The sequence below is a fragment of the Chrysemys picta genome, chromosome 22, assembly GCF_011386835.1.
Source record: "Chrysemys picta bellii isolate R12L10 chromosome 22, ASM1138683v2, whole genome shotgun sequence".
In the NCBI taxonomy this organism is placed as follows: domain Eukaryota; kingdom Metazoa; phylum Chordata; order Testudines; family Emydidae; genus Chrysemys; species Chrysemys picta.
Window position 1 is genome coordinate 4,954,993 of NC_088812.1, and position 16,054 is coordinate 4,971,046.

The 16,054-nt window shown below is 54.1% G+C and overlaps 1 protein-coding gene across 7 annotated transcripts in view; it reads left to right on the forward strand.

Annotated features, from left to right (window-relative positions):
• The window catches only part of VAV1 (vav guanine nucleotide exchange factor 1), a 59,524-nt gene that overhangs the window by 30,985 nt on the left and 12,485 nt on the right, over positions 1-16,054 (forward strand). For 6 of the 7 annotated variants that reach the window (XM_005312571.5, XM_065576286.1, XM_042852808.2 and 3 more), the window contains 11 exons: positions 1,489-1,547; positions 2,553-2,618; positions 4,549-4,657; positions 5,137-5,232; positions 6,746-6,814; positions 7,703-7,806; positions 8,372-8,471; positions 9,877-9,972; positions 10,636-10,704; positions 13,527-13,613; positions 14,684-14,769. In XM_005312571.5, the coding sequence (XP_005312628.2) occupies positions 1,489-1,547; positions 2,553-2,618; positions 4,549-4,657; positions 5,137-5,232; positions 6,746-6,814; positions 7,703-7,806; positions 8,372-8,471; positions 9,877-9,972; positions 10,636-10,704; positions 13,527-13,613; positions 14,684-14,769 (941 nt within the window). The remainder of the gene's footprint in view (positions 1-1,488; positions 1,548-2,552; positions 2,619-4,548; positions 4,658-5,136; positions 5,233-6,745; positions 6,815-7,702; positions 7,807-8,371; positions 8,472-9,876; positions 9,973-10,635; positions 10,705-13,526; positions 13,614-14,683; positions 14,770-16,054) is intronic. The other variant, XM_042852809.2, reaches the window with a different exon arrangement.

Here is a 16,054-nt window from a genome sequence, read left to right on the forward strand (position 1 = left end):
CGGAGCCCCGGAGCGAGTTAGGCCCCACCATACGCACCCCAAATACTCACTTCCCTTGCTCCCCAGCCAGCCCCGACGCTCCAGCTCTGTCTTCGGGAAGAAGGCAGGCGGTCAGCGCCGCAACATTGGCTTGGCAGGATCAGCGCGCTGGGCAACGTCTGCAGGGCTCCCATGTCACACTGCAGCACAGCGACCTCGTTCTGGGTCTGGAATAGTCATTTTAGCTGCCCTGGCCTGTCCCTTAGGGTCACCTCGGTGTTGCTGGATCGAGCCTAGAATTATTATTATTTATCATGATTATGGCCATGCCTGGGAGCCCCAGTCACGGACCAAGACCCGGTGTGCCAGGTGCTGTACAAACACAGAGCAAAGAGAAGTTCCTTGTTCCACAGAGCTCACAATTCAAGTAACCCTAAATAGAACTCTGCCGCTGCGCGTCTGGGCCTGGAGAACTGCCCCAGAGTTCGGGGACAACGTCGGGAGCATTTCCTGCCACTGAACTACTGGGTGACCTGGGGCAAGTCGCTTCCCCCCTCGGGTCTCTATTTCCCCACCCACCCTTTGTCTATTTAGATTATAAACTCTTCAGGGGAGGGACTGTCTCTTACAGTGACTCTGCAGTGCCCAGCACAGTGAGGTCATGATCTCGGTGCGGGTCCATGCAGTGCCCAGAACAATGGGGGGGGAGAGTTTAACATAGCTTTATATTGCCCCTTTCAACCCGAAGGTCTCAAAGTCCTTAAAACCACGTGTAGAGAAGAAGCCCAAGAATGTGAATGTCTTGGGTTAATGGGGAGCACCCAAAGCCCCCAGATAATTGGTGTGTGTTTGTAGCGCTATACGGTGCCTGAAAGAAGATCTGTGTCCAGTGACTTTAAATGTAGAGTGTTCTCCTTATCTGTCTGCAGAGACAGCTGCTGGGCCGCTATTGTTCCGTGTTGCAGTCCAGATGCAGGGTGTTACAGAGGGGCTTTGTGTGTGAGAGACCCTGCGTCTCTGAGTACATGTTCGTCTCGCTTTCATGGAGACTTTACATTGGTTCTTTCTTGCTCTCCGGAATAAAAGCTCCCTGGACAGAGACATTCCTGGTTTTTTCTTTTTGTACTTTGGGAAAGCCGCACATTTGGGGATTGAGGTCAGCTGGTCCGGCAGGCTTTGAGGCTGGGAAAATCCTGGGAAGATCCCCAGCTGCTTCTTATTTTACCCCAGGGCACGGAAACCCCTGGGGTTTAGCACCGAGGGGCCATATTTGCAACCGTGCTGAGCATTCCATGGGAGTGGGAGTCTCCATTGTGCTCCGTGGATGGGGGATCACTCTCCATTGCTCCCAGTTTAACGTTCTCACGGGGCAACGCTGCATTCTCAGAGACTCGGGGAGTTCCCATCCGGGTTCTGTGGGTCCAATCCACCCTCGCTACGGTTCTGTTGCCACCCTTGCAATTGTCCATCTTGTCCGCTGATGTAACACGCCCCTCTCTCCCCTCCCAGGTGATCGAGACCTTGTCGATTCTCTCATGGACTCAGGTAGCTCAAGCCAAAGGGATCATGTAAGTAAGGTTGGCAACGCACCCCAGTTGAGTGCTACAGCAAGGAATTTGAATATGCATATGTGGGGTGGCTTCATTTCTCTTTGGAATGTGCTAGTGGTTGGATTAATAAGCCTGGTAGTTCATTAATATCACGTGGCCTCTCCTTGCTGAGAAGGATCCTAGTTTATGGTCCTAATCAGGCAGCCTACATGGGTCTAGAATCCACCACCCAGGGATTCAGAGTCCCACACTGGGTGATATCGAGGGTAGGAATTTTCCAATAAATCATTTTTTCATCGGAAAATGCTGATTCCTTGACACCAAAACTGACTGTGAAAGTTGGTCAAATTCTTCCTGACTCGGAAGAAAGTTTTGAGATGGTCAGAATGTGTTGTTTGGACATTTTCAAAATGGAAAAATCCCGGTTCTCCAGTTGGAAACAACTTTTCGTTGGGAGATCGAAGCTAATTAGACAGGTAAAAAAAAAAGTTTAAAAAAAAAAAGAGAATAAATTGGCCGGTCTAAACAACACGTTTGAAATGATTGAAATGAAACATTTCAATGCACCTGAAATGAAAAAAAAAATTACTTTTCTCAATGCAGGACTAGGTTTTTGCCCCCAATTCGATATGGGAAAAATTTTCAACTCTTATGTTTGCAGGACAGGAAAACCGTTCCCCATCAAACCCTATCTGAGGGCCTAGTCGTGCCTCCCAGACCTTCCCCTCAATTAGAAGTTATCAGCTGTGGTGGTCTTGTGGTTAGCAAATGGCCATCTTGGTTGACCGTGACATCTGTCCAAGTTTGCCCACGGACAGCTTCTTGAGTGACCCCTTCTGGCTGATCAGCTCCATGACAGGGGCAGGGATGCAGGCAGCCCTGTGCCGCTGGGACATGGGGCAGCAAGGGTAAAACGGAGAGGAGAAAAGGCCAGAGAGACGAACCCTCCTGGAGAGGAGACGTTCGCGAACGAGGCTTGCCCGCGTTATAACCTGATCACGAGCCGGCTCTGTCCTCTTTCAGGCCCTTCCCCACCGAGGACAGCGTCGCGGACAACGACGTTTATGGTGACCTTTCGGATCAGATTGAGTAAGTGCCCTCTGTGTCTCCACCAAAAGCCATAGGGGGTGACCTGGAGAGAGCATTGGCTTGGCCCTCAAAAGGGTCCTGTTCCCTGCTTTTCCACTGGGCGCCTCTGCCTCTGTAAAACGGAGACTAGGCTCTTGACTTTGGCTTGCCTGTTTATATTGCAAACTCTTCGGGGCGGGGACTCTCTCATTATGTGTCTGTGCAGTGTCCAACACGGTGCTTAATTGGTCATGAAAAAGGTGCCGGGGCTCAAGCCACTTTTTTACATTCATAACTGATGTGGCAAGTCTGGAGGTGCCGGGGCTCTGAATTGCCAGGCCCGGAGGTGCCAGGGCTACGAACTGCCAAGCCCGGAGGTGCCGGGGCTATGAACTGCCAAGCCCGGAGGTGCCGGGGCTCTGAACTGCCAAGCCCAGAGGTGCCGGGGCTCAGCCCTGGCACAAATTAAACACTGGCCCAGCACAAGGGGGGCCCCAATCTTGGTTGGGGTCTGTGCAGTGCCTGGAATAATGGGGGCCCTGATCTGGCTTGGAGTCTGTGAGGTGTCCGGCACAATGTGGGCTCCCATCTTTTTTGGGGTCCGTGCAGTGCCCAAGACAACAGGCCCTGATCTCAGTCGGGGTCCGTGCAGTGCCCGGCACAATGGGGGCCGTGATCTCAGTCAGGGTCTGTGCAGAGGGTTGCCAACTTTCTAATCGCACAAACCCGAACTCCCTTGCCCCACCCCTTCCCCAAGGCCCTGCCCCGTCTCCGAGGCCCCGCCCCCACTCACTGCATTTCCCTCCCCCTCTGTTGCTTGCTGTCCCCCACCTTCACTCACTCACACTCATCTTCACCGGGCTGGGGCAGGGGGTTGGGGTGTGGGAGGGAGTGAGGGCTTCGGCTGGGGGTACAGCTGGGGACGAGGGCTTCGGAGTGTGGGATGGGGCTCCAGGTTGGGGGTTGGGGTGGGGGAGGGAGTACAGGCTGTGGGCTGGGGGTGCGGGCTCCAGGGTGAGGCCAGAAATGAGGGGTTCAGAGTGCAGGAGGGGGCTCTGGGCTGGAGGGTGGGGTGCAGGAGAGGGTGCGGACTCTGGCTGGGAGTGTGGGCTCTGGGGTGGGGCCAGGAATGAGGGGTTTGGTGTGCAGGAGGGGGCTCAGGGCTAGGACAGGGGATTGGGGTGCAGGAGGGGGTGAGGAGTACAGGATCCGGGAGGTGCTCACCTCAGGCAACTCCCGGAAGCGGCAATATGTCCCTCGGCTCCTAGGCGGAGGTGCGGCCAGGCGGCTTTGCACACTGCCCCTGTCTGCAGGTACTGCTCCCGCAGCTCCCATTGGCCACGGTTCCTGGCCAATGGGATCAGCAGAGCCAGCGCTTGGGGTGGGGGCACTACACTGGCTGACTCTACATCTAGGGGCTGGGAAGCAAGGTAAGGAGCCTGCCAGCCCCGCCAACTGGACTTTTAACGGCCCAGTCAGTGGTGCTGACTGGAGTCGCCAGAGTCCTTTTTGACCAGGTGTTCTGGTCAAAATCCAGACACCTGGCAACCCTAGCAGCATCTGGCACAATCTTAGTCCAGGTCTGTGCAGCGCCTGGCACAACGGGGCCCTGATCTCAGTCCACGTCTGTGCAGCGCCTGGCACAACGGGGCCCTGATCTCAATCCAGGTCTGTGCAGCGCCTGGCACAATGGGGCCCTGATCTCAGTCGGGGTCTGTGCAGTGCCTAGCACAATGGGGCCCTGATCTCAGTCGGGGTCTGTGCAGATATTAATCAGAGGGTGCCGAGGAACCCTTGGGGGAGCTCATCACTTCTGAGAATCAGACCACTTATTTAGGTGCCTAAATATTGAATTTTGGCCCTTGAGTTTGAACATCTGGACTGTTCTGCAAGCTAAGGGGTCAGACCCGGTCCAGGGCACTGAGCGTCCTTCTCACTCTCAACTCCCCAGTGACACGGTGGAGGAAGATGACGACCTGTACGACTGCGTGGAGAATGAGGAGGCGGAAGGAGATGAAATCTACGAAGACCTGATGAGGTCGGAGCCGGTTGTCATGCCAGTAAGTAAGAGGAAGGATGCGTTACTGAGACCCTGCTGCTGGAGTGGGCTGTACCCTGAAGGTGGCTCGAGGTATTCGGCATGTGGCGATATCCTAGGACTCCTGGGTTCCATTCTCTGGGGAGGGGAGCGTGAGCTAGTGGTCAAAGCCAGGGGCTGGGAGTCAGGACTCCTGGGTTCTGTTCCCAGCTCTGGTAGAGGAGTAGGATGTAGAGGTTAGACGAGGAGGGGATGGCAGTCATGACTCCTGGAAGGGGAGTAGGGTCTAGTGGATAGAGGAGAGGGAGTCAGCACTCTTGGGCTTTGTTCCCAGCTTGGGAAGAGAGCTGGAGTCTAGTGGTTAGAGTAGAGGGGGCTTTGAGTCTGGACCCCTGGGTTCGATTACTAGCTTGGGGAGGGTCATGGGGTCTCCAGCTGGGCATCTGGCCCCCGGGGTTAAGGTTACTGAATGTCAAGTATCTGCACTGTGTCTTCCTGCAGCAGAAGATGACAGAGCTGGATAAGCGGAACTGCTGCCTTCAAGAAATCAGACAGACGGAGGAGAAATACACAGACACACTAGAATCCATCTACCAGGTACGGCAGGTGGGCGGCCCACCAGTCCTGCCATCTCTGCTGGCCACTCGGCCAGCTGGGGGTGCGGACCGTTCCCCCGGTGACATAGGCAGAGGTGTGAACAAGGGGCTCATCTCAGTTTGGCTTCTCCTGCCCCCTTAATGGGAGTGCTGCCGTGGGCAGCAGGAGCTGGGAGGACACCCTTGAAAAGGCCAGGTTGGCATGAAAGAGGGTCAGAGCCAATGGCGGCATGGGGCCAAAGGTCGCCGTGGTGCTACTTGGGGTGCAGGCGGTGACTACAGACTATATAGCCCTTACTAGCCCTTTAGTGGCTGCACCATATGTAGCCGTATAAAAGATTCTACCGCCTAGAACTCAAGCAACAAAACCACCAACTTTTAGCTCCAGACGCTGCAGGTTCAGTCCCCACAGACAACCGCCCCACCATGGGGGATGAGTCCGCTAGTTCTCACCATACCTCCGGAGAAGAGGAGTTTTCCCCTAGAGGCGGTACAAAAATGCCGGGGGTTCTGCAAACCATTTAATTGAGAACACAATTTTCAGTGACCAATTTTGATTTTTCATCAAAAACCTGAAACGTTTTTGACGAAAAAATGAAAAGAAAAGAAACCCCCTCCAAGAGTTTTGGTCCAGAGCTGGACGTTTTTCAGTTTTCTGACCCAAAAAAGAAAAATCAGAAATGTTGGAGGAAGGCAGACGCTGTCTGTGAAAATGTCAACGCGCCAATTTTCCATCCAAAAAATTTCAACAGAAAAATTTGGACCGACCTTTAACTCCTGAATCACTTTAACCATTAACTTTCAAGCTTAGAGACATAGAATGAGAGATTCCAAGCCTACAAAGGCCCATGGTGATCATCTAGTCTGACCTCCTGGATGACACAGGCCAAAGAACTTCCTCAAAAAAACTTCCTAGAGCAGAGCTTTGACAAAAACATCCAATTTTGATTTAAAAAGTGATGGGAGAATCCACCACAACCCTCGGTCAATTGTTTCAATGGTTAATTACCCTTCCCGTTAAAAGTTTACGCCTTGTTTCCAGTCTGAATTTGTCTGGCTTCAACTTCCAGCCGTTGGATCATGTTAGACTTTTCTCTGCTAGAAGAAGAGCCTGTTATCTAATATTCGTTTCCCATGTCAGTACTTATTGGCCATAATCACATCACCCCTTCACCTTCTCTTTGTTAAGCTAAATAGATTGAGCTCACTTTAACTTTACATTGAATGACGCTTTAACTCCTGGAGCACTTTAACCTTCAACCTTTAGCTTACACATTTGACCTTTAACCCCTGAATCACAGAGGCACATGTTTTACCCTCTCCAGGAAGATGGCCCCTTTAAATGACAATGCTGTTTCCTTGCCCACTACCCCGTCTACGGTCCCAGCAACCCCCGCCCCCTTGGATCTGTTCCATGAAAATCCAGCCAGAGTTTGTCTGTGGAATCCGGCCCCTGAGCCGTGTGATTCAGACAGCTCTGCCCTGTGTGACGACTCCCCGTTGTGTGTTTGCAGCACTTTATGAAGCCCCTGCAGAGATTTCTAAAACCCGAGGACATGGAGAACATTTTCATCAACATCGAGGTAAGTTGCTCTCTTTTTCATATACCTCTCCTGACTCAAACTAAGCTCCGGCCTGGAAACCCAGCCTAAATACCACCCATCAATCCACCTTCCCTGTTTAGGGGACTGTGTGACTCAGAAGTTCGGTGTGTGCTATATATCCCCCCATTCTAGTGGCTGTTCCACAAAGTGGATAACAACCTGCTACTGCTAGCAGCGGATAGAGTTGCTCCTTTATCTCTAAAGGCAGCAGCCTGTGCTGAAGGCCGTCAATCCAAATTACACTGGCAATCCATGCAGGGGTAGTTATGAATGTCGCCCTATCTCCTGCAGTAGGTCATGGGTAGGTTCCTAGAATTGAAAGGCTCTGGTAGGGGAGTGTGGCCTACTGGTTAGGACGAGCTAGCTTGTAGTCAGAACTCCTAGGTTCTATTCCTTGCTGTGGGAAACAGTGTGGGTCTATTGCTTAGATCAAGATGGATTGTTAGTCAGGACTCCTGGGTTTTATTTCTGGATAGGAGTGCGGCCTGGTTGTTAGAACAAGGGAATCTCAGTAACACCAGCTGGAGGGTCGGGCCCATTGACCCCAGTGGGGCCACACCCATTTGCACCAGCTGGCGGTCTGGCCCCACTGATATTTTTGTTCTGTGTGTGTACAGCACCCACTACAATGGGTTCCTGCTCCATAAGTGGGGACTGGGCAAATTTCACATCAGGTGTTAGCCCAGGAAGCACATGTCCCGGTGGGTTCCACAGTCTAATCCTGGGGTCTAGATCTAAGTCTGCCTCCCCTGGGACTCCAGCATGGTGCACGTGATGTTTCTGTACAGCCCATAGCTGGTGAGCGAGCTAGTTGTGGCAGGTTGAGAGGCTCTGAGCTGATTCCTCTGCCCCCCAACCCGCTCCTAGGACCTCGTGAAGGTGCATCGATTCTTCTTGGATGACCTGAAGAATGTCCTGTCCTTCAGCAACGCCCAGAACCTCTACCAGGTCTTTATCAAGTACAAGGAAAGGTGAGGCTTGTCCGGAAAGGTGAGGGTGGGGAGAAGAACCCCTGGGGAGAGGTGCAGGAGCTTCCCCTAGTGGGGTCACTTGGGCATGCTCTGAAGCCACATGTTCTTCCCCGTCCCCCTTGACCTTGCTGGGGCAAGGGTCGGTTCCCCTTTCTCCTTCCTGCCCCAAGAGCCCAGTGTCTAGAAGAATCCGTGGAGATGCCTCCTTCTCACCACCGCCCCCACCCCACTTCTTTATTCCCTGTCCTCATGGTGCCCTCTGCTGAGCAAGAAAGCTAAGCCCACCTCGTGGGAGCTCCCTTCGCACTCGGAGAGCAGAGGTGGGTCCAGGGAGTCAGGGCACAGCTGGTCCCTGTGTCCCCCACTCTCCGTTCCCAGGATACGGGGCTCCCAGCACCTCTTCCCTGAGTTCCCACCTTTCTTTCTTTCTTTCTCCCTCCCCTCGGCTGTGGGTGGAGACAGGAAGAAGACAAGCCAAGGGTTCTTTCCAGACTGGGCCAGGGCCACATTCCAGCTCTCCCTCCCCTCCCCCGGCTCACGCCCCTACTCCCCTTTGCCCTCCCAGGTTCCTGCTCTACGGCAGATACTGCAGTCAGGTGGAAGCCGCCAGCCGGTGTCTGGACCAAGTGGCTGGTGCCAGCATGGATGTGAGGATGAAGCTGGAGGTCAGGGCCATGGTTCCGTATCACCCTAGCCACTCCCCATCCATCCTCTAACTACAGCCCCACCCCCCACATCCCTCCGTGCTAACGGGAACCCCCTAAGCAGGAATGGGCTGGGGACATCCGGGGGCATGGAAGATGTGCCAGGATCAGGGGGGTTCAGAGGTATGGCGGGAGGTGTCATGGGGTCAGGGGGCTGATAGGGCACTGCAGGAGGTGCCATGGGATTGGGAGGTTCAGAGGGCACGGCAGGAGGTGCAGGGTCGGGGGGCTCAGAGGGCACGGCAGGAGGTGCGGGGTCGGGGGGCTCAGAGGACACGGCAGGAGGTGCGGGGTCGGGGGGCTCAGAGGGCACGGCAGGAGTTGCAGGGTCGGGGGGCTCAGAGGACACGGCAGGAGGTGCAGGGTCGAGGGGCTCAGAGGACACGGCAGGAGGTGCAGGGTCGAGGGGCTCAGAGGACACGGCAGGGGGTGCAGGGTCGAGGGGCTCAGAGGACACGGCAGGAGGTGCAGGGTCGAAGGGTTCAGAGGACACGGCAGGGGGTGCAGGGTCGAGGGGCTCAGAGGACACGGCAGGAGGTGCAGGGTCGGGGGGCTCAGAGGACACGGCAGGAGGTGCAGGGTCGGGGGGTTCAGAGGACACGGCAGGAGGTGCAGGGTCGGGGGGCTCAGAGGACACGGCAGGAGGTGCCGGGTCGGGGGGCTCAGAGGACACGGCAGGAGGTGCAGGGTCGGGGGCTCAGAGGACACGGCAGGAGGTGCCGGCTCGGGGGGTTCAGAGGACACGGCAGGAGGTGCAGGGTCGGGGGGCTCAGAGGGCACGGCAGGAGGTGCAGGGTCGGGGGGTTCAGAGGACACGGCAGGAGGTGCAGGGTCGGGGGGCTCAGAGGACACGGCAGGAGGTGCCGGCTCGGGGGGTTCAGAGGGCACGGCAGGAGGTGCCGGCTCGGGGGGTTCAGAGGGCACGGCAGGAGGTGCAGGGTCGGGGGGCTCAGAGGGCACGGCAGGAGGTGCAGGGTCGGGGGGTTCAGAGGGCACGGCAGGAGGTGCAGGGTCGGGGGGTTCAGAGGGCACGGCAGGAGGTGCAGGGTCGGGGGGCTCAGAGGGCACGGCAGGAGGTGCAGGGTCGGGGGGCTCAGAGGGCACGGCAGGAGGTGCAGGGTCGGGGGGCTCAGAGGACACGGCAGGAGATGCCGGCTCGGGGGGTTCAGAGGGCACGGCAGGAGGTTCCTGTGGGTCACGGGGTGGATGGGTTCCATAGTCCTGGCTCATACAGGAGGTAGCTGAGGCCCTATGGGTGGTCCCATCACATAGGACTTGCCCTAGTCTTTGTGGGTCCTTCTGGCCCTCAACACACTGGGCATCTCCCCCTGCCAATGCTGTCCTGTGCTGCAATCCTGTTGTGTAGGAATGCTCCCAGCGAGCCAACAATGGGCGCTTCACCCTGCGTGACCTGCTGATGGTGCCCATGCAACGGGTGCTGAAATACCATCTGCTCCTACAGGTACGGACCCTCGGCTGGAAGCTGGGGGTGGGCACGAAGGACCCTGGTCAAGGGGCGGTGGTCTATGCAGAAGGGTCATGGATTGGGAGTCAGGACACCTGGGTTCTATTTTCAGCTCAGGGAGGGGAGTGGGGTCTTGTTGGCTAAAGGAGGGGGTAGGCTGGGGATCAAGACTCCTGGCTTCTATTCCTGGGCTGTGCCAGTGGCCTGCTGTGTGACCATGGGCAAATCCTTTCCCCTCTCTGTGCCTCAGTTTCCCTCTATAAAATAGGTAGAACAATGACCACCATCAGGAAAAAAAAAACCTATAGGTGTTCGGCATGGTATAATCCCCCTCCATACCAGCTGGGTCTGGCCAGCTCTTCCATTGAAGCCTGGGGTCAGCTTCAGACTAGCAAGTCTGCTCTTTGGTGCAGGAGCCGTCTTTATGTTCTCTTTGTACAGGACGTAGCACCACGGGGTCCTGGGCCATGACTGGAGCACCTAGGTGCTACCGTAATATACCTAATAAATAACGTACAGCACCTAGCACTATATGGGCTCCTGGCTCTGTCCCATGATGCTTTGCTCTGGGGAGCTGGGGAACCCTCGCACCCTCTGCTGGAGGAGCCAGAAATGCCTTTGAGTGGGTCAAATCCATCCCGGTTTATTTCCTCTCTCCAGGAGCTGGTGAAACATACAGTGGAGCCGACAGAAAAGGAGAACTTGCGGCTGGCACTGGATGCCATGCGGGTGAGGCCGGCTCTGCGTCTCCCGGGTGCTGTCAACTCTCGGGACAGTCGTGAGGGTCTCTCAGTGTTTTGGTCGCCAGACTTGGGCTGGCACAAAAGGCTCCGGGGCCTGGCGGGTGGTTGTGCGCATCAGAGGGACTTATGCTTGGGAGGTGAGGGTAGGAAAGTTCCTGTTTAAGGCTGGGTGGAAGAGGGACTTCCCTCCCGGGGGGAAATTCTGACATTGCGAGTGAGGGGGAGGGGGACGGGGACCATCGTCCTGAGGCTGAAATTTTCCTCAGAATGGAAATTCTGAAAAATGTTGATTCCGAAACATCTCAATGACTCGAGGGCTTGTAGAGACGTGGAAATGGACCGAAATAGCTATTCCGAATAATTAACAAAACCAAGTAGCTAGTCTAGGATAATTATTTTAAAATGCAACAGAGGGTCCTGTGGCACCTTTGAGACTAACAGAAGTACTGGGAGCATAAGCTTTCGTGGGTAAGAACCTCACTTCTTCAGATGCAAGAAGTGAGGTTCTTACCCACGAAAGCTTATGCTCCCAGTACTTCTGTTAGTCTCAAAGGTGCCACAGGACCCTCTGTTGCTTTTTACAGATTCAGACTAACACGGCTACCCCTCTGATATTTTAAAATGAGTACTAATAATAAAATCTATTCCAGAATAATGATTTTGTAACAATAAAATAACTATAGAAATGAAAATAATAATGATAAGTAGCTACTCTGGAATAATTATTAAATAATTAAATAAATGACATTATCGTAATAATTATAAACGCCTCTTCTGGAATAATTATAAAATATAATAATAAATAATTAATAACAAAAGTAATAGTTATTAATAATAATTTCACTATTCCAGAAGAGTTCTTTTCGTATAAGTCCCAGTGTGGACACTCTTATTCTGGAAGACAAATGCCTTTTCCAATTTAGCTTCATGCACTTTGGAAGTGGATTTATTCTGGAATAGCTACTTCAGAAAATGTTTAAGTGTAGACACACCATAATATGATATAATATAATAATTAATACAAGGGCACCGGAACAGGGTGTCGTGGCCCCCACACTTTTCACTGGCTGTAAGGGCAAGTGATGGGAGGGGGCGGAGAGGAGCGAGCGGGGGGCAGGGTCATTGGGGGAAGCGGGGGCTCTGGGGAAGAGGCGTGATGGGGGCTTGGGGAGAAGGGGCAGTGTGGGGGCAGGGCTTTGGGGGGTGAGACCTTATTAGAGTCAAAATCCAGGGACTTAGACTTTTGAATGAGGCGTGTTACAAGTAGACTAGCGCAGCGGTTCTCAACCTTTTTCTTTCTGAGCCCCCCCTCAACATGCTAGAAAAACTCCGGGGCCCAGCCGGGGGGGGCGTCTGGGCCCGGGGTGGGACCCTGGGGCATAGGCGTAGTTTGACTTCTATTGGGGGGTGGGGGTGGGAGGGGCAAGGGCCGGCAGGGTTCGGGCCAGCTCTGCACAGCGGGGTCCAGGGAGGGAGCGCCACCTCCACCCCCGACTCACCTCATCAGGTCACCCACCTGTCCGGGGCTGGAGTGGTGGCTGCTTCCCAAGGGCTCTGCCTGCCTAGGGTGGGGCCTGAGGGGAGCTGAGGGAGAGGAGGTGGGGGGGTGGAGCTGCCCCCAGGACTACCCCACTCTGGGTAAGGCAGTGCAATTTGGGGGGCAACACCCTTGTGTCCCTTCAATGCTTCAGTCCCGTGGGGAGGTGCCAGGGCTCAAGGCTTCATCCCCACGCCGCTCCCCGCTTCAGTCCCGCGGGGGGCGCCGGGGCTCGGGAAACTGGGTTTCAGCGGCGGGGCTCTGCGGCCACCCTGAAAGGGCTTGGGGCCCCCCAGAGGGCTGCGGACCCCCGGTTGAGAACCACTGGACTAGCGAATGACCAGTGAAAACAGGGACGATTGGTTGATTGGAGGGTATTTACTTTGTGTATCCAACGTGTGATGTTCACAGTTTTTGAATCCGCTGTCAGCACATCATTGCCTGAGCACCTCATAAGTATCCCTAAGTGTGAACATTTAAACCAGTAAAAATAGAGAAAAAATATGCTTAAAACCCAGAAGTTTGCGCAACGGTGAAAATTTAAAGCTACACAAATTAAATAAACATTGATAGTCTCAGTTAAAATTCAAAAAAATCTGTTAAGCCTAAATAAATACACTAGAATAAATATAATATAACAAATATACCGTAATAAATATGTTGCTGTTGGTGCGGTGAGCTGGGTAGTGGAGGAGCTAGTGCTGGGGGCTGGTGCTGAAGGGTTGGGGGCTTGTCGGGTGGGGAGGCTGGTGCTGAGGGGAGTGGTGGGGGGTTTGTGGGCTGGGGGCTCAGAGTTGGGGGGCTTGCAGGGTGGGGAGACTGGTGCTTAGGGGAGTGGTGGGGGGGTTGTGGGCTGGGGGCTGCAGAGTTGGGGGGCTTGCAGGGTGGGGCGGCTGGTGCTGAGGGGAGTGGTGGGGGGTTTGTGGGCTGGGGGCTGCAGAGTTGGGGGGCTTGTGGGGTGGGGAGGCTGGGGCTGGAGAGGGCAGTCGGGGGGTGCTACTGGGATGCTGCACTGGGGCTATTCAGTACACCCCATTGGGTGGCGGAGAGGGCAGAGCAGTAATGGAGGGGTCTGGCGCCCCCTTTGCTAGCAAGGGATGCCACTCTGCCCCATGGAAATCCCCCTTTTTAATGGTCAGACCTCAGAGGGCCGTGCCCCCAGCAGAGAATGCCCCGGGGACCCTGAAGGGAAAACCCAGCCATGGATCGCACCCCCAAGCACGGCTGGTGCTGACCAAGGGCTCTGTGTCTCCCCACCCTCCATCCCCTAGGACCTGGCACAGTGCGTGAACGAGATCAAGAGAGACAACGAGACCCTGAAACAGATCACCAACTTCCAGCTCTCCATAGAGAAACTGGTGAGTCCCTGGGCCACAGCTACTGCCTTCGCTCTTCCCTCGGTCTTTTTCCCTTCTTCCTTGTCTGTTTGTTCACCTCCTTCATTCCTTCGGTCACTTTTCCTCTTTCATTTGTTTATTCCTCCATTTCTTTCTTCCTGCATTCATTCATTCATTCTTCCTCCACCATGTTTCACGTTTGCTCCTTTATCCATTTGTTCCTTTATTCGTTCGTTCATTCTTCCTCTTTCAATCTTGCATTTGTTCGCGCCTGTATTTATTCATTCCTTTACTTGTTCGTTCATTTCTCCTGTCTCGTCCTTTTGTTCGCTCCTTTATTGGTTTGTTCCCTCAATCATTCTTCCTCTTGTTCCTTTTTTGTTCTTTAATTCATTTTCTTTTATTCATTTGTTCTTTTTGTCATTCATTCGCCTGTTGTTGGTTCTTTCATTCATTGATTAGTTCGTTTTCCCTCTTTCATTCATTTTATTTGTTCTCTCATTCTTTTTCCTTCGTTTTCATTGTTTTACTCCTTCCCTTTCATTTTTTTGTTCATTTCTTTTCACTTGCGCGTTCTCTTTAATGAACTAATTATATCAAACGACCGAAATTGGTTTTTTTAATTATTTTTTCCCAGCCGACTGTATCACTTTTCTCCTCTCCCCTGGAATACGTATATACAATACGAACCGGAGTGTGTGTTATACACACTCAGCAGCTTCCGGCTGGCTGGCCATTGTTAGAGCTGCCTCTGTCTAGACCAGTTCCCTTTCCCCGCTCCTACTGGTCGCTGTGGTATTTCTAGAGCAGAAGGTCCCAGCATTATCGCTACCACCCTTTGTACAGCTCTAGGAACCTTGTGCAGCCTCATATATAATATGGCCCCCCGTGGAGTGAACCCAGGACCCAGCACAGAGGTTTTCCCTCTTTAGCTATAAGAGTGACTCCATCATCCAGTAGCAGTCATAGACTCTTATCGTCTTCGGGCCAGCCATAAGGGAGGTATATGGCATCTGTTCGGCCTGCTGGTTCCATACATCTCAGACTGAATTCGTGTAAGATGGTTTGGTTTTCTGTCCCCCTTCTCTTAGTCACAATCCCTGGCTCAGTACGGGAGGCCGAAGATTGACGGGGAGCTAAAGGTCACCAGCTCTGAGAAACGCTCCAAGACGGACAGGTGAGCGCAGGCAGAGAGCTAAGCTGTGTGGTTTTGAGTGGCAGCAGCGCGGCCTAGTGGACAGAGCACTGGACTGGGATTCAGGAGACCCGGGTTCTACTATCACTGGCCTGCTGGGTGACCTTGGGCATGTCACTTAACGGGGAATGGGGGCTGAATCGACGCTGGAGGGCTTCCCCATGCAATAGAGATACGATCAATAAACCCCCTAAGTGATGGAAGGTTTGCCATCTTGATTTAAGGTCGTACAAGTAGTTTACAAACTCTTTTACCTCCTTGAGCTGTGGGGCCAATGCCAGGGCTAATCCCTTTACTCTGGGGCTGCTGACTTTTACCAGAAGGGACCATGATGCATCTGATCACATGACAAGTGTCTGGGACAGCGGTTCTCGGGCCGGGGCCCATGGCAGCCATCTCTGCGACCGACAGACCCAAACTGGGGCTCCGGCGCGCAAGCTGCTAGAGCTCTGGGCCCCCATTCAGCAACCCATTTAAGCACATGCTGAGATTTAAGTCACTTGGACTGCTCCCGTGCTTAGAAGTCAGCACGTGCTTCCGGCCTCCGTTCAGGAACGCAGCCTTATTCAGGAAGGGCGCTTACGCACATGTTTAAGTGCTGTCCTGAATTGGGGTTTAAGCACCAGTGTTTTCAAGGTATAACACAGAGGTGGCCAACCTGAGCCTGAGAAGGAGCCAGATGTTACCAATGTACATTGCCAAAGAGCCACAGTAACACATCTGCAGCCCCCCCATCATCTCCCCCACCCCTGCTCCCAGTGCTTCCCACCCACCGGCAGCCCTCCTCACACCTCCCGATCAGCTGTTTTGTGGCGTGCAGGAGGCTCTGGGGGCGATGGGGGAGGAGCGAGGGCACGGCAGGCTCAGGGGAGGGGGCGGGAAGGGGTGGAGTGGGAGCAGGGCCTGTGGCAGAGCCAGGGGTTCAGCAGTGAGCACCCCCGGCACATTGGAAAGTTGGCACCTGTAGCTCCAGCCCCGGAGTCGGTGCCTAGACAAGGAGCCGCATATTAACTTCTGAAGAGCCGCGTGTGGCTCCGGAGTCACCGGTTGAACGTGTCTTAGGGCCATTCAAAATCTGGCCTGTCGTGTTTTACTGGCGGGATTGGTCGGATTCTTTTCAGTTTCAACCAAAAAAAAAAAAATGGCTTTTCATTGAAAACCAACGTGGGGGTGGGGAAATGCCCTTGCTGGACATAATGATTTCTCTACAACGAAATATTTTTCAGAAATAATGTGTATCGACAATTCAAACGGAAAACCAGGTTTG